Source organism: Seriola aureovittata, chromosome 20 (genome assembly GCF_021018895.1).
Source record: "Seriola aureovittata isolate HTS-2021-v1 ecotype China chromosome 20, ASM2101889v1, whole genome shotgun sequence".
NCBI classification, from domain to species: Eukaryota; Metazoa; Chordata; class Actinopteri; order Carangiformes; family Carangidae; genus Seriola; species Seriola aureovittata.
Window position 1 is genome coordinate 5992390 of NC_079383.1, and position 19222 is coordinate 6011611.

The window sequence follows — 19222 nt, forward strand, 5'->3', positions numbered from 1 at the left end:
GCGGTTCTTGAGAAATCCATCCATCCATCCATCCATCCATCCATCCATCATCCATCCATCCATCCATCCATCCATCCATCCATCCATCCATCCATCCATCCACCCATGCAAACATGCATCCGTTCATTTTCTGCCACTCATCTAGGGTTGAGTCACAATGGCTCCCATGAAGTTCCCTGATTAGTTGAGAAAATTATCTCCCCAGTGTGTTCTTGGTCTCCTACCTGTTAGACATGCCTGGAAGACCACCAATGGAAGGCGCCCAGGAGGCATCCTGACCAGATGGCCAAAACCACCTTCTTTCAATGAGTAGGAGCTCCCAAGCTCCCACCAGATGTCACAGCTACTTATGCTATCTCTAAGGCTGAGCCCATCCATCCTGCAGAGGAAACTCCTTTCAGCTGCTTGTATCTGCAAATCTTGTTCATTTGGTCACTACCCAAAACTTATGACCACATGTGAGGGTTCGTAGGTAGATCAACTGGTAAATCAAGTTTTGACTGCAACTGTCAGCGCCCGCTTTGCTGCTGTCCATTTCCTGCTCCATCCTACTCTCCACTTGCCATAAATAATGATGTCACACAAACTATGATGCGACAGAAACATCACAGAATGATGCTTTGTGATTTTGTAAATAGAACCCGATACTCCCAGGCTGCCGACTGGCACATTTTGAACGGGCACTGCACTAATTATTTTGAAGTGTTTTGTGGGACACACTTCTGGCAGGAAGCAAACATTATGTACTCTTGCTGGAGGGGAGGAAAACTAGGAATTAGGGAAGATGTTAGCCTACTTCCTTTGCTTCACAGCAAATTGAAACCAAATGTCACTTTTTTTGGCAGCCAACGTTCATCTGGGCATTTTGTGGTTTCCCCCATTATTATGAGGGGAGACAACATCCAGAGGCAAACATGTTATGTGGAACTGAATGCAGCCAATGTGATCTGAACAGACTTATCCATGCTCCTTCAAGTCCTTTACTTTCTTCACAGAGCTGTTGTTGATTTTTAAATATTTGAATTTTATAGCACAGATTTTCTGTTTTAAAAGCTTACTCCCTGCCACCCAGCATAATCATGATTATATTGTGCAAATTTTATTTCAAGGTTGGATTTTCTTTATGCTTGTATGCAGACAACCCTTTTCAATGATCACAATAACTGATCACATTTGTCCAGAACCTTCCTATTGATGCATAATTCATTGATGGATTGATGGATTGATGGATTGATGGATTGATGCCCAACAAGCAAGTTGAAGCAGCTATTAGTTTCCATGCTCTCCATCTGTGATACAAGCTTCCTGACCACCTGAGGTCTGCTAAAGCTATCAGCTTTGCTGTCAGGTTTGCGGCAGTTTACAAATTAATTCTTTTAAATCTCGAAGCACTTGTTGTTTTTGCTTTTGCTTGTTTTGAATGTCTTTTATGTGCAATTTTGTCTTTTATATGCTGGTTCTCATTGTCTTTTATATGCAATTTTGTCTTTGATATGCTATTTATTTGCTTGTTCTTAATGTTAATCACTTCAGCACTTAGCTTAAAATGCTTTTAATATCGATGTCAGTCGTTGGTTGATTATTTTGGAAGAAAAGAGCTGTGTGGAGTGTTTGTGTGTTTGTGTTACTCCAAAAGCACCACCAAAAAAGGTGCTTATTTCTGGGGTGTTGTGTACGGTGCAGATAAAACCCACAGTGAGATTGCACCTGTAGGGGAAATGTTCCAGGGAAGCTGAACGAGGGAAAACCTGGTGTAATCAAAACCTGTGGTGCATTTGCGTCTGTAAGGTAAAGAGGTTAATAAAAGAGTTTATACTCAGGAGAAAAAGATTTTTGTTTTAAAGAAAAAGTTTCTTACTTGATTATTTGCAATCTTAATGTGCCTTATTTAAATGTTTTTAATAATTCAAATTTGTTTTTGAATGCAGTTTCAATGTTTTATTTTTAATGTATTTCCATGCCTCTGTAAATTGTGAATTGCCTTGTTTCTGAATTGTGCTATATAAATAACTTGCTTTGTTTCCCAATCTCACTTTGTCCAGCAGACACACACAAACATAGAGAACAACAACACACATCTACACATCTTAGAAAGAGATAAAAGTGATCAAAATGTAATAACTGCCTGCTTTTTTTGTGATGGTTATAATGCTGTTATGATGCTGTTGAAAGGCAAAACACAGCTGTATTAATACCCAATGAATTTCAGCATAGAGTGTATCACTGAAAGTGAAATCTAGGAAATTTTTGAAAATGTTTTGTAAACAGAAAGCTACCGATGAGAGCATGATGAAGCACACAATAGCAGAAGTTAATGTGGAGTCTCATTCAAGTATTAGACTGGTAAAAAGAAAGTTTTACAACACATCATCTTCAGGAACGAAGGAAGGACATTCCCAAAGAAAATAATGAAATGGTACACAAACACACTCTGCTCTCTCTGATTGGTTAATTCTAATTTCTCTCTGATAATATAGACCATGGGCCTCTCATTTGGTGAATGGAGAGGGTATGCAGACATGTGTATGGTACATAAAATTATTCACAATTCCATTTTGTCCATCTTTCTACTACACACTTTTATTAATGTGCATAATAAATTGGACTTTTAGCATGTTAATTTTTTAAATCTTGATACAGGCTCTGCCTTCTCAATGACTGGTGAAAGGTAATCCACACTGCTGTTGTTATTTTAGAAAAGAGAGGTGTATGATGTTTTCAAATATTGGCAATTACCTAAGTTGTTGCTCCTTACCCCCTTTTGATTCAAATGACTGGAGTGACCAGGGATTTCTGAATCAAAATCACCAATTTTAGGTTGCAAATCTCCAATCTGCAACGATTTGCCCCTTAAATTACTCTCTGGACTCTTTATTCCTGTTTTACTTAATTATTTCCTTGTGTGTCTGTTTGTTGTTTTACATTCTTTTTACAGCTTCTGTGATTGTCTGCCCTGCCCCGATGTGTTTCACTTGTTCCCAATTACCCATGCCTACTTTGTATGTGTAAGTCTCTGTGATCCCCTCACTCTTTCGCCCGGTTTTGCTCCTGGGTTGTTCCCCAGTGTAAAAAAAAAAGTAAAAGAAATTAACCCAATAACTTGAGTATTTTTCGCTCAGAGGTAAACTGCATGTCAATCCTTAGGTTGGCGTTGAAATCCCGGTGAAGGTAATGTAAACTGCTTCTTAATGTGTCTGCAAAATCATTTATGCTGTTTTAACCATGGTATGAAGTTAAGGCATGTAGCCAACACGAAAAAGTTGTAGAGAATCACACTTTCTGCTCTCACCCTCCACTGCTTTATTTCAGCTAAAAATCAGTCTGAATAATCTATTGATTATTTTCAAGCAGTGAGGATGCAGGAATTCTACTGTTTCTGTCTGACTGATGAATACAGACGTGTACACCTTCACTTTCAAAACCCTTTCCATTTAAAAATCAGAATTACATGTCAATTGTTTAAAAATATCAACACCATGCAAAAAGTTTAATAAAGAAATGTATTCAAAAATTGATACATGTACATATACAATACCAGTCAGTTTGGACACACCTACCCAATCATTTTTCTACATTGTAGAGCAAGACTGAAGACATCAAAACTATGAAATCACACATATGGAATTATGTAGTAAATGAAAAAATGTTTTAAAAAAACAAACAAAATGTGTTTCATATTTTCTTTTCTTTAAAGTATCCACCATTTATCTTGATGTAAGCGTTTTTAAAAATTTAAAATATATACATCAAATTGTGCTAAAAGTAGCTATACAATTAACCTAAGTATCTAAACTGTAACATTAATTCAATATATATTTTATCCTGTTTGTCAAAACTATGTGGTGTTAACATTCCATATTTTTTGTTCATGCATACATGCACTCAACACTGATTTTGCCAGTTAACTCGGGTAAGGAGTTTGTCTCTCAGTTCAAAGGCTGAGGGTTCAAACCCTGTCTCTGCCTTACTTCTTCTGAGGCCTGTACTACAAAGCAGTAAATTAGATTGCAGACATTACCTGCTCCGGAGCAGGTTATGGTCAAGAGTGTACTCAAGAGTGTTCTCCTGTGTAGGACGGCCCCTGTCTTCTTCATTCCACAACATTGTGGCCAGCCCTATAAACGCAAATATTCATGACTGCCTGACTGACTGACTGAGTGATAGAGCTGAATGATCAATTTACCAAACACCATGTGACTGAGTCATTAAGTTACACCATTGGTCGGCCAATCAGTGTTGTAACTTTGGCTGCTGCTCTTTCAAAATGGATTGGCACAAACAGTTTCAATTAGGGGGGGTGTTTACAGCCTGCAGTGTTGCCAACTTAGCACTTTTGTTGCTAGATTTAGAGACTTTTTTTTTTTTTTTTTTACAAAATACCACTTACCGAAAAGAAAAATTTTGTAATTATTTGGACAAACTTTAGTTTCTTTTTTTGGAAGAGAGTTGCCAGTGCTGCCCTGTGAGTAAGAGGCACACCTCTCCCTCTGCGTCTATTCCATTCAGTGAGTGGCAGAGACTAAATAAGAAAGATATTCTGTTGCTTCTAACTTTCTCGCTTTCTCTCCAAGTGATCTAAAATCAGGGCACAGACTTTGTTTGTGTGCAATTTTGTCAGATGACACTGGTTATACAATCAGAATTTTTGCAGTGCAGAGCAGCAGCTTGGAAATGGCATTAAAGTGACTGCTGGTAAATATGTACTTCTAAAGGGAGTTTCAGTCATGACCACTTAGTGTGACCATGGTTGTTAGGCTGGGAACACACTGACTGCGTGGTGTGGCGGCTGCGGAAACATCTTGGTTTTCATTTTGGCGCCCTAATGATAATGGGTTAGAGTGTGTCTTGCACCTTGTGGCTGCATTGCATGATCTAGAGATTTGGCATCTTGCCTATTTTTCATACATGTGCGGTTCCAAGCAAAAATAGACAGGGTTCATAGGTCTACTGACATCATACCAGGAACATTACATACAATTGAAACCTTTCACTATCATTGTCTATGTCTTGGCTGAATCTGAATATGTCACAGATATGAAAAAATATAAATATGTTTTTAAACCACTTTAGCAGCTGAATGTAAAGACAGTGGAATTGTAGTGACTTTTTCTGTCAAAAATAAATCAGAAATTAATTTATAAAGAAGAGAAATCAAAATTCAAGTAGCTTGCAAACTCTATGTGGAGAAATAGAGCTGGCAGCAGCAGCGATGCAGCCGCCACGCACATGCAACACAAGCAGTGTGTTCTTGGTGTTAGGCGTAGTGCAGCCAGATAATGAAAAGACATCCTGGGTATGTTGAACTTGCTTTGTAGTAGCCTCCAAGCCCCTGGTCTAAATGCTAAATCTTCAAGTTATTGGGCTGACTGTTTTATTAGTTCATCTTGTATTCATGAAAACAACATTTCATTAACAATTAAATAAGAAACAAGCATCCAAATGCTCCCAATCCGCTTGGACACCAATCATTAATGCTTGCCACTGCGTTTTATGATTTCTTCTCGTATAGTCACTTTGTCCTCCGGCAGAAGCAGATTGCATTGAAGAAGCGGCAGTGGCATGTTGCATATGGTTCACAGCAGCCAGACTGGGGTAAACAGCTTTGTTTAAGATATGAGCACTTGAACTTCACAGGTTTGGGTGTCACTTTAGTAGGAGGAGGAGGAGGAGGAGGAGGAGAAGGGGAGCGATTTGGAGAGGCAGGAACCACTCTGGATTTCTGGAAGTTGGAGAGAATAGGAAGAGAGAGCATCAACTTCAGAGTCTGACTCCTTTGGAGCGTTTTGTCTCACCTTAAGCTTTTTGAATCTGTTATGGTTCAAAAAGGCACATTTTTGAAGGGGATACGGTTAATCAGCATTTAAGTCATTACGCTTTTTTCATTGTGCGCATGAACAATAGAAGATAAACCACACAGTTATGCAGATCTCCAGCTTACCGGGACACTCTGCCTTTCATACTGTCCTCTCCTTGCGAACAGTGGTCTCTGTCTGCCTTGGTTTAAAGACCCTGTTGAAATAACATCAAGACAATGTGTTTAGGTAACTAGAATATCACCTCACAGTTTTATGCCTCCACCAACCACCCAAGTTGCAGGAAATATGGTCACAACCTCCCCTTCCTGAGTTTACAAGCATTGAATAATGGCCAGATGTGTTTTTGCTGAATATTATGATGTCACAGTGAAGTTGACCTATGACCATTTGGATATAAAATGTCATCATTTCATAATGTTATCTTATTAGACATTTGTTTTAAATTGTATCATAATCAGTGTATGAATTCAAAGGTTTTGGACGAAAACGCGTTTTGTGAGGTCACAGTTATGTTTGACCTTTGACCACCACATTATAATCAGTTCATTGTTGAGTTAAAGTCAATGTTTGTGCCAAATCTGAAGAAGTTCCCTCAAGGCAGTCTTGAGATATCACATTCAAGAGGCCAAAAACATGTTTTTTTAGTTCATAGTGACCTTGACCTTTGACCTTTGACTGCCAAAATCGAATCAGTTCATTCTTGAGTCCAAATGGGCATTTGTGCCAAATTTGAAGGGATTCCCTTGAGGAGCTACCAAGAACAACCCGAGAACATAACGCTTCCAGCCTTGGCTGTCGCAAACATGGAGGCCTAAAAATGCTTCAAGATGTTGTTTATTGTCTAACCCTCAGTCACCATAAGCTCCTGGCTTTACCCCTCCTCTAGTATTATAATAATAATTCAAGTCAAAGAGGTAGGTATCTGTTTTTTGGACAAATATTGACAAAAATGAAAAAATCCAGAAGGTTGTTTAAAAGGATCTAATGCTGTTCTGTATATATTTTCACAACAATCTTCTATTTGCTGCACAATAAAAACATATTTTTAGCCTGTTTGCTGAGTTGTGATTATATAAAAATAATACAATGTAACATTAATGATAACACATCTATAAAATTATGTTTCACAATTACCAACCAAGAATTTGCCATTTCCAGCTACCATCTTTGTTTGAATTGGGCAACAATGGCGGAACTAGGGAAATGGATGAAAAGATTTTAGACTGAAAAGACCTGAAGGACAGTGTTGAGGGATGTTTAACAACCTTCTGGGGTTTTCAAAGAAGAACAATTTTTTGGAAAACTGCAGTAGTATTTGTGTAAAAATACTCAGTATTTTCTTTCTTTACTTATTCTGTTTTACATGTAAAAATCTTGCATTTAAAATAGATCATTTAAAACATACTTATTCTGTAATCATAAGACAACAAAAAATACAATTTATTTCAATGTAGGCCCCCTCTCCAGTTTTCTGTCACTTCCCTCTCTGTCCTCCAGAGGTCCTCAGTGAAATCTTTAATTACTGCTACTGGCCAGCTGCATTTCATTATCTGATTAGTCACTGTATGGTTCTAAGTGTCTGGTAAACAGTAGTTTTGGCACTTTATATTCCCTGAAATCCAAACCTTAAATAAGCCATGTTGATGTGTGCCCCATGAAACAGTGTGAATGAAAACTATGTGTTCACTAAATGTTCAAAAGATTGACATGTTTTTTCCTGTAGAAATGTGGGCATGATTAAAAACATGTAGTAACCTAAGCCCCTTGTCACATATTTGACTTATACTGAAAATGTAAGAGCAACATAATTCATACCACATAATTATAATATAGTATGAATGTACAGTCAATGAAAATTTAGATTAGATTAGATTAGATTCAACTTTATTGTCATTGCACAGAGTACACGTACTAAGACAACGAAATGCAGTTAGTATCTAACCAGAAGTGCAAAAGAGCAGTTAAAGTGCAAGTGTGTGCTGTACAGGTATGTAAAGTGAGGGTGTGCATAAGTAAAGTGGAGATGTGCATATGTAGGGTACAATAAATTACACTGTGAATTACAATGAATTACAATGATGAGGTAGCGAATTACAATGATGAGGTAGCGGGAATAAATACAGTTTAATTTTATGGCTGAAATTAATCATTAGTCAGACCCAGTTGCTATGACAACCTGTTGAACTTCTATTTAGACCCTGCCTTTAGAAGATCTCTGCAGATAAGCGACCACAGAAACCACATGGCCTGTTCGAGCAGAAAACACTGAGACCGACAAGATAATGAATGTTCCCAAAGGCAGCCAGTTGTGGAAAAGTGACAATATTGCCTAAGGACCTTGCTGCCTTTTGTCAGGCTTCATCACTAAATCCTAATTTATGACATATAGTCACATTGACGTTTGATGTACAAGTTTTAGCCAAGTGTTTAATTACCACATTCATTTATTTATTAAAATGGCTCGTCAGCAGGGAATGTTGGATTCATGTAATTAGAATTTGGATTATTTGGACTACAAATAGTTGTCTTGACATAGCACACACACACACACACACACACACACACACACACACACACACACACACACACACACACACACACACGTTTACTGTTATCTTCGCCATTTTAAAAATCTATTTATCTTATTTGACTTACTAAATTTGTTTTTTTCTCATCTCATTATCGAATTGTATCATCCTTGACACTTTGAAAATAAAACATTCATGCTGGTGAAGCATACTTAATTAAAAATGTCTTAACATATTGTTATAGTATGCTCTGTTATGTTATGCCAACTGTGTGACCTTCTTCCAGGTCACGTTGGTCCAATCAAACTGAGGAGCTAGCTGAAATTTTAAGGTTTCCCTACACTGTAAATGGAAATTTTGGGGGGCTTCTTTGATTGTACTTCTGTGACTATCACTAACAGTTATAACTTCAACTTCAAGTTATGCAGTAACAAATCTGGACATTGTGTCATTAAAAATATGTATCACTTAAATACACTTAACAATGAACAATTGTAAACTTGACAGTACTTTATGCTACTTTATATACAGTTTTATTCAAAGGGTCACCAGATAAATCTGAGGGGTCCTGAGATGATTAATGGGTGTGGAGAGAAGAGCTCAATAGCTCTGATACACAAATCTGTTTTCAGTTTTTGGACTTTTTCCTCTGATCTCAGATTTTTGGTGAGATATTGGATCATTAGAACATTTATTGAAATGAAACCATGTGAGATGTTTAGAGAGAAAAAAGATGTGGAGCTGTTAAAAACTGATAGACATCAGAAATGTGACCTTGACTGCTTTTTGTAAGATGTCAGAAGACAAAAACATTGGTAACCACTGGTTAAATATCTAACAATGTGTTGTATTGTATTATATTTATCTTGTATTATCCATTGTGTAAAATCTTCATCATAAATGTAACTCATAACTAAAGTTATCAAATAAACGTAGTGGAGCAGAAAATACAATATCTCTCTCTGAAATATAGTAGAGTAGAAGTATAAAGTTGCATAAAATGGAAATAAAAGAGTAAAGCCCAAATACCTCAAAATTGTACTTAAGTAGTAAACTTAGTGAGTAAATGTACAGTATCTGTACTTTATTTATTTATACTTTAGTATTATTTTTTTGGAAACTTATGACTTTTACTGTAGTTTTTTTTTTTTAGTACTTTAGTTTTTATGCCTCCACGCCTGTGACAGTCAGAGCCAGAGGCATATTGTTTTCGGGTTGTCCAACTGTCCGTACATTCCATTCTCATGGACACTATATCCGACAGAACTTCTTCAAATATGACAAAAATATTCACTAGCACTGAAGAATGATCAAAGGTCGAAGGTCAAGGTCACTGTGACCTAATAAAATGTGGTTTTGGCCTTGTGAACACGATATCTCAATAATGCCTTGAGAGATTTCCTTCAAATTTAGCGCAAATGTCCACAAAACATTTTCAGCCATAACTCACACATTCATAAACTAATTATGACACAATTTAACTCAAATGCCTAAAGGATAGAATTAAATGATAACATTTTACATCCAAAAGGTCAAAGGTCAACTTCACTGTGACATAATGTTCTGCAAAAACACTTCTGGCCATTATTCAATGCTTGTAACTCAGGAAGGGGAGATTGTGATTGTGACCATATTTCCTGTTTCAGAGTCATTAGTTCTGTAAATGTATGTATGTGTTGACATAAAAAACAACAACTTTTAAATACTTAAGTATTTTCAAAAGCACGTACTCCAGTACTTTAACTCAAGTAAACAACTTTCACTTCTATTGGAGTAATATTTGACCAGGAGGACCTATACTTTGACTCAAGTAATGGAGCCGTGTATACCAATCATTCCTATGCCGTTTTCTATCCAAAATATTTATGTTGGTGGTCAAAAGTCAAGTGTCATGGTCAGTGTGACCTCACCAAACACTTCTTTAGCAATAACTCAAGACTTCACAGAGCAGTTATAACTTTCACACAAACAGTTAATATTTTGACTGGATAAACCGGGATGTAATCTGAATAGTCTTGTTCGAGTTTTGTTTGGTTGTGTATATTCTGATGGTTTGTGTCTGTTGTATTTTTTTTTTGTTTTGCAAAAACAAGTTTGCTTTGCCATTTTTGAACTTTAATTTTATCCATACCAACTGCTATTTCAAGTTAAGTGGACTAATATTTTTAAATTGTTCCTACTTGGATTTATTCTTTATCTTGACTAACAATGGCAACTTTGTCAGTTTTGTTCAACTTCACACTGAATCAACTTACAACTCATCTGTTCAAAGATATAACATTTATTTGAACAAAAACAATGGTACACAAACTTTAACACTGTTTTTTTAGTACATTTAAAAAAAATAATAATTGTGTTCCTAATGCTGATAACGGAGAGGTGAAGGTTGAAGGGATGAAAGCTGTTAAAATTCGGAAGCTGGACTAAAACTCCTGTTGAATAATCACAGTTTGTGTACAAAAAGTCTGACGTGGACCAGAAAATTGTGCTTTGTAAATAATGCAGCAGATCCAGAAAAAAATACTAACATCTTTTGTCCTTTGCCTGTTGTCAGTTACTTGCTCCACTGCATTTTAAGGCATTTTTTTTTTTTAGTATTGTAGTAGCCTACACAAGAATCACTTATTTGACAAATATTCAATTCAAAATGTAATAAGACCTTTTCATATGGTCATTTGATATGAACTGTTATGTGCTATATTGTGATATGACCTACATTGGAAATTAAATTTTGGTCATAACACACAGCTCAAGTAGCTGAATCTATAGAAAAAAAAATCCACAAATGTGAGGTACAGCTAATAGCTACCCCAGCAGGTGGCGACATTCCTTCACATGAGCTGCTTGAATGACAGTCACCAAACCATGTCACTCACCCAAACTGACTGGAAGCGATCCACAAATGTGCAAAACCCAAAACTGCGTAAATGTTTTCAGATTAAATTTTGCGAATTTGTAAATTGCTCCATATTTTACTGGATATGAGTTTACACAACACAAATGTAAAAAAAATAATAATAATAAAAACATGTTTATGTATAGTGAAATATTTGTGGATCACGTTACATGTGTGGATTGTCCTGTGGGTTACAAATAATTAAGTCCAATAAAAAACTTCCAAAATGGAGAAAGAAAGAGGTAAGTGAGTCAAATAGAGAGATGTAATGAATGACAGCATGAGAGAGTCAGAGTGATATTGGACATGCATGTATAATCACAAAATGTTGAAAAAGCTCAACAACGTTAGTACAATTAACTGCACTCCCATGTCTAAGATTCCTAATACACAATTCAAAAGAAAAACAGTCAATATATTGTAGAATTTAGTTTTTTCATAACTGCTCATCTAAAGCTTCAGGTGTCTCTTTATATGAACAAGTCCACATGCCTTTTTGACCTCTGAAAGGTTAGAACAATACTTACAATACTATTTGCTGAACACATTTTCTCAAAGCAAAGGCAGACAATGTAATTTTTATTAACATTAAAGTGACTTGTTATATAAAACAAGTCCATACAGTTCTGCATTTAATATTTTTCAGCAGTACTTGGCTTTTGTTTGGTCAATTTTGGACACTGTATTCACATAACTCACGAGTATTCAAACTTGTACTGAATTTCACCTTTGATTTTTTTCTGAGTTGTTGAGATGTGCAGTCATCAGTCCGTAAATGATACCGCAGCAGTTTGTTTCCAAGTCAAGAGTATTCAAGCTGAGTAGTAGTCATGTTTGATCTTCATGATGACCCTCTGCACAAATTCAAATGACTTACTATGAGGGTACTACAGATTAAGGCAGTACTTTGTGCCCATTTCTAAAGTCATGAAGAGACAACCGTCTCCTCTACCACCATGGCCACATTGAAGTATCACATATGACACCCTCAGGTCGAATCAGGAGTCCAACATGCATTTCCTTCATGATTACATCCAGGATTTCACCATGAACCTAAAACAAATGGACAGAATTAATCATAATTTACATTTTATGTAATTCTAATAAACATGCTATACACTTGTAATTATGGACGCTAAAATGACTCTGGACAAAGTTCAAAATCACCAGTGCCAATTTGAAAGAAAGCAAAAAACATGTATAATATCAAATCAATGCAATGATCTTTAAAAATTTCCCATCATTTGTTAATTTTCAAAATTTTGAACTGATTTGAAAGATGTCTTTCAAAGTCAAGTTCCATTATTTTGCCAACAAATTGGACATGACACGTTTTTCTTCGGTCACATTTGAAGGGGCTATATGCAAGTGTTTTAGTTTACAACATTAAAAAATTAAGGTTATCAACAGACTGAAATAGTATAGGTTTTGACATCTATGTATTGTGTTGCAGAGATCTACTTCAGTTAGCATACCATCCAGCTAATCCCAGTCTGTCATTTCTCGTAATACTACTTTGTACCTCAAGAGGTGATAGTGAGTCTCTGTAGTGTCCTATCTGCCCTCAGTCCAACAATGGAGGATGAAGTAATGACTGTGAGTAGTCTTGAAATGGGTATAATATGGAACCAAATGCAGCACACAACTGGATATATTTTGTAATGACCTTTATGAACCAGCAGAGATATTGCACACAGGTGGGTATTGTGGATAGAGGAAGGGGTCTGGGCCCGGGGCTGGAGAGCCGTGGGTCCGGTGAGTGTAGTGATGTGACTGAGCTCACACACACAGGGGAAAGTTTGCGGACCCGGAGGCCGGGCCTAGCAGTGCCCTAGCAGGTGAGCAGAGCGGGTTGGGGAGGCTCACACACACATACAGGTAAGAGTTGGAAGGAAAGCAATGGTACCGTTAGGGAGCAGGCTGTAGACGTCGTTGAGGGAGCAGGAGGATCAGAACCAGGTGAGAAGTCAGACAGACAGACAGACTAGTCGGACAAACTAGGAAGGAGCAAGCAGGCGGGCAATCAGAGCCAAATGAGAGCGGATGAGGGTGGCTCGAGGCTGCATCCATGTCCAGCGGCAATGATGGATGAAGGCCTGGACAGAGGTGCAGGAAGCTTCTTTTTCCAGGGCCAGAAACAGAGGAGGTTGGAATCTGTAGGTACACTGGAAGGGGGACAGCCTGGTGGCGGAGCTGGCCATCAAGTTGTGGGCGTACTCGACCAACAGGAGCTGCCCGGCCCAGAAAGAGGGGTGCTGCGAGACAATTCAGCAGAGAGCTGTCTCCATCTCTTGGTTCTTGCGTTCCGTTTGGCCGTTGGACTGGGGGTGGAAACCAGAGGACAGGCTGGCAGTGGCCCCATTAAGCCAGCAGAATTCTCTCCAGAAGATGGAAGCAAACTGGGGACCTCGGTCAGACACCACATCCACCAGCAGACCATGGAGACGGAAGACGTGTTGAAGCGTAAGTTCAGTGGTTCCTTTGGCCGATGGCAGCTTGGGCAGGGGAATGAAATGAGCCATCTTGCTGAATCGATCGAACCACGTGAGAATGGTGATGTGGCCCTTGGATGGAGGCAGCCCAGTGACAAAGTCTATGGAGATGTGAGACCAGGGGCGACAAGGGACAGTTAAGGTATGCAGGAGGCCAGCTGAGGCTTGATGAGAGGGTTTGTGCTGATTACAGACTGGGCATGCGTTTAAGAACCCTCTTGTGTCCTCATCCAGGGTTGGCCACCAGAACCGTCGTTGAAGGGTGTCCTTAGCGCGTTGAATGCCCCGGTGAAAGGCGAGATGGGAACCATGAGCCCACTGGAGGACATCGGGCCGCAGATCAGGAAGGAGGTACAGGACGGTATGGAAGGCAGGAACTGGGCCCAGGCTGGTCCACCAAAGCTGACTTAACCCTTTCTTCCACTTCCCAGGTGAGTGAGGCCTCTTGGCAGAATGGAGGTACTTGTTTTTATGGTCTGTCCATACAAGGAAGGGGAGCTTGGCACAATCTAGCCAGTGATGCCACTCCTCCAAAGCCAGCTTGACTGCCAGCAGTTCACGGTTCCCGATGTACCCACGGATGAACCTCCGGTAAAAGTTGGCGAACCCTAGGAAACGTTGCAGCTCTTTCCAGGAATCAGGAATGGGCCAGGCGGTGACAGCTGAAACTTTGGTGGGTTCCATCTGGATGCTACCTTGGCTGATGATGTACTCCAGGAAGGAGATGGAGGAGGCATGGAACTCGCACTTCTCTGCCTTAACGGAAAAGGAGTTCTCGAGGAGCCTCTGCAGTACCGCCTTGATGTGGTCGATGCAGGGGCGAAGTGTCTTGTCTTTTTTCTCAACCAAGAAGAACCTGGCACCGGCTGGAGAGGAGGACGGACGGATGATGCCAGCTGTCAGAGAGTCGATGATGTACGTCTCCATGGTGAGCTATTCTGGACCAGAGAGAGAGTAGGGGCACAGTCATAGGGGTGATGAGGTGGCCTTGGCCTTGCTGAATACTTGAAGTCATGGTAGTCAGGAACCCCAGAGATGTCAGGAGCTGGACTGGAGGACAAGGCAGAGTGAGGAACAGAGGTTTGCTGGAGGCACACTTGATGACAGGCAGTGCTCCACCCCTGGATGACACCGGTAACCCAGTCCAGGTTGGGGTTATGTCGTCGGAGCCAGGGGATACCCAGGATAAGAGGTGCACTGGGGGACTGCAGGATGTGAAACTGGATAGTTTCGTAGTGGTTCCCTGAGATGAGCATCTGCACGGGCGTGGTCTGGTGAGTGATGGTGCCCAGCAGATGGCCATCAGGTGCAGGTCTATGAAGGTGGCAATGGTGTTGGAGCCCTCAGGAAGAAGCAGATTAGCATGGCAGAGGGGGCGTGGTTTGGGGAACTGTTTGCAGGTACGACTCACCAGAACTTCCCCTCCTACTGGTGAGTCTGGGAGATGAAGTGTCCAGCTTGACTGCAGTACAGGCAGAGATCCCCCTTGTGTCGTCATTCTCGTTCCTCTGGTGTGAGACCGATGCATCCCACCTGCTAATGTTTGGTCCTGATCAGCCGCCATCTGCCGGATCTCTGCAGTGGTGGAGGCTAGTCTAGCCATATGCTGCTGCAGGGCTCAGCTGCTGATCCTGCTGCTCTGACTGCTCTCCCTGCCCCTCAGTATCATTGACCTCTTGTGGCTTGTACTCCACTCCTGCCACTACTACATCTTCCCTGTCTTTGTGACTAGGTAGACTTGGTGTGAAATCATTATCAGTCTAACAATAGCCAAAGGAAACAACCTGCAAGGTAAACCTTTGTGGAAAACATTATTCTCCAATCTATGTAGGTTTGGAAACATTTTAACAACTGCCCTGTGCTTAAGGTTGGGAATCATTTCAATTTTATCAATTCATATTCTTATTGATTCCCTGTTTCGATTCCAAATTTGGAAAAAAAAGCAATATTTAGTTAACAAAAATATCTTAACTTAATATTCACATTCAGTAAACAGTATTTTCAGGTTTGTACATCCAAATGTATGTATATTCGTCTGTTCCATTATCGTGGACACAATATCTCACTAACACCTTGACAGATTTGGTACAAACATTCAGTTGGACTAATGAACAAACTGATTTGATTTTGATGGTCAAAAGTCAAGGTCATGGTGACCTCACAAACACATTTTAACACTGTTCTAGCAAATGGGAATGCTGTGCAATTAGCACTGACATAGTCTCTTGACAGGTCCTGGCAGATAGTTATGTACTGTATGTTCTTGCAGATACGTAGAAATCGATAAGTAGAGCTGATCCTTTGCATTTTGGATCTGGTTTTAATTTGGAACCATATTTCGGTCCCCACCTATACTGGGGTCAGAATTATTCAAGCTAATGTAAGCTCAATTTCAGGCTGAGGGCTGACACTTGGTTGTGTTTGGCTCTCATAAATATCCTTTGAAAAGAAATGCTGAAGACTATTAGGGCGGCAGTTCCTCTGTTCTGGTTTGTATCTTATAAACAATTAGAGAAGAGTGTGTGAATGCAATATTTCAACTACAAACCCTTATTTTAGTGCACACTGATTATTTTTACACAAAACTCCATATGAAAACACTGCACTGACCTCCTGTTTGATGAAACATCTTTGTACAGCTCTAAGGGGCATGGCTCCAAGGAAGGAATGGCTGCAACGGATCTTTCATGACTATTCCACTGAAACAGACACATAAACAACTGGTGAGGGTCTAACAAGGTGAAAATAAGCAGTGCATGGCACAGAGGCTGTTCCAAACCTCACAGGTGTTTATTTTGTCATTAATTCTTAAGCGTACATTACTCAAATATGACTTTTTATAGTACATATTTGAATATCTCTGCTACCGTAATTACATAATATAAATCGATACAAGACCACAAAGCCAATGAAGTAAAATGAAATGAATTAATAACTTCAAATGAATTAATAACTAACTTAATTAATAATTAATAAATTCTTTCTCCACACCTGCATCCCTGCATACCTGCTTCAGACGAAATAACATCAGTGCACACCAAGCCTCTATTGAGATAAAAGCAGAACTGTTTGCTGTGGTGTGGAAAGAGAGCAGCAGTTGTCGAGTGAGCTAGAGAATATACCTATATCTATACCTATAAATTATAACCTGTTTTTATTTATGTATTTATTTTATTTTATTTTTCTTAATAAATCATATTCTTTTTTTCCCATTTCATTAGACAATATTGTTCACCTGACATTGATGTCTAAAGCATTCTGAAGTGAAAAGAAAAAAATGAAATTGCATTGCAAACAGAGGGAGCAGCGCTGGATAAAACAAAGTGAGGGGGTGAAGTATTTTCTGAAACATTGTGGGGGTAAGAAAGCCCTAAAAAGGTATTAATGGCCTAAAACAGATACTGACTCAATTGTTCTTATCTGCATGCTAGCTAATGCCCAGAGTAAATAGCCTTGACTCTGATGGCAAATAAATAGCTAAATTACACTTAGGCCTACCTAACTACCAAGTTAGCTAATGGTAGTTTGCAAGCTAACCTGTTGTTTGAAGGCAAACAATGTTTTTTGACTTCAGTAAGTATACGTATTTATATTCTAAATACTAAACTACTAAAATATCCGAACACCAATGGTGGACAAAAGCTTCACTATTTCATACAGGCTATGAATTACCTAGACAAAACCTGCAGTCACTGTGCTTAATTTTTCCTTTTCACCAGGCAAGAAAGCTGCAACTTTATTAAATGAAATCATAATTTAAGAAAAAAAAAAAAATTCAAAAGCAATATTAAAAAAATAATACCAACTCACCTCCTCATTAACTTTGAGTGAATCAGCGGGAAACTTGCACTCAGTCTGTGGGCAGGTGCGTCCCTCCGCCGAATGAAGTAGTCCACTGTTGTTTTCTACAGTGTCAATAATTCAGCTGGCAGGGGATTACTGCAGCCTTAACTTCTGTGGATAGCACCACGCTTCTATATTATTGGTTTCATAGTAATAGTTTGTCTCACTTAAAAATGTCAGCAACCCGTCTGCATTTCCTTGGCACCTCAGCCCCAACCTCCCTACTCCTGCTTCCCTTTTTTTCAACTTAAAGACCTGAGTTAAATGAACTCACAAAACTCATAACTAAGCTCATAACTTGATAGGGATATCATATTTGACAATGTGGCTCCAGTCGGAAAATAAGACTTGTCAGATGACCAACAGATCACCTTACAGTCTAAGCACCACTTATGTTGATCATGTGTTTTGCTACTGACTTACATGGGCACTTTTATATACAATTTGGATATACTAATTGTATATTTTAAAAATCATTTTAATTTTCTTTATGATGAGCCTAACCACTTGCCTTGCAACTCCATGAAAGGTCCAACCTCAGCTATGTACAGACCTACCATATATTCATATTAATGATGCACTAGGATTTCAGATTCAGCTTTGCAACATTTTTTTAGAACAAGACCATTTCAATTTTGCAGGCAAAGTATATTTTAAAAATGATCCTAAATTTCATATTTAGACAGAATCCATCAGTTTCAATGCCTCCAGTCATATTGAAACTGCAGGTATTATAATGGATAAATTTGGTAGAAGTAGTCCAAGTACAGTGAAATCACATAAACAGCAGGTAGATGACAGTCGTTTTAAATATTCTCTGAAGTAAGCTTAATGGCAGTTTGCATGGTCATAAATCTTAATTTTGCATTCAATGTGTAATTAACACTTCATTATTATAATCTCGCTTTTGATAGTTGACTTATGTTATCACTATATTATATTATAGTTTGTTTATAAACAAACTATATATACATTTTTCCCATTATTTTTCCCCAGCGTCTCTTTCTGTGACAATAATGTGACAAATGCTGTATGTGGCAACCTTTGTTATTATTATTATTATTATTATTATCATTATGATTATTTATTATATTTTTTTTACTTGACTAACAACAAAAGTGACAGTGATTAATGAACCTTTACAAACTGTAGAAGTGACCAGGCCAATTATACCCACCTGCGCTCTGGGGGGCTTGGGCCCTGTTCACTGACAGTGTACTGTGCACGGCTTGAAGATCGTTGCGGGTGAAGAGTCCGGCACTGACGAAGGTCACATGCAGAATGCACAAACAGAAGACTGCCAGCTTCATCCTGCCTGTGCCCAGCTCCTGCTCCTCCGATGCCAGAAAGGAGCCCAAAGAGGGGACAGCACGCGTTGCGTCGGCGGCTGCAGCGCGTAAATCCTGCTTGTTATGGTGATGTCTTGCTCTCTGTCTCTGCTTCTCACTCCACTCTGACTTAAACTAATTTGAGAGGCAGGCTTACACATGCAAAGTGCACGCCCTTCTTTGTCTTCACGCCTCTCAGCATCATAAACACCAGTGACCTACGCGGTTTTAGTTTAGATTGGGCTCTAAGTAACAGATCACATTCTCACACATTTGAACTTACTGCAGCCTATTGCAGAGGCTATGGCATGTAAATACA

At 39.0% G+C, this 19222-nt stretch overlaps 1 protein-coding gene across 1 annotated transcript; it reads right to left on the bottom strand.

The window, feature by feature from the left end:
• Nucleotides 1-5200: 5200 nt before the first annotated feature.
• On the bottom strand, nucleotides 5201-19008 carry LOC130161379 (agouti-signaling protein-like). Its single transcript, XM_056364642.1, has 3 exons — nucleotides 18753-19008; nucleotides 5939-6009; nucleotides 5201-5719 (listed from the first exon to the last, which is right to left on the bottom strand). Exons 1-3 carry the CDS (start codon nucleotides 18883-18885, stop codon nucleotides 5510-5512), a joined length of 414 nt encoding a protein of 137 aa, XP_056220617.1. The 5' UTR covers nucleotides 18886-19008; the 3' UTR covers nucleotides 5201-5509.
• Between the last annotated feature and the right edge of the window lie 214 nt (nucleotides 19009-19222).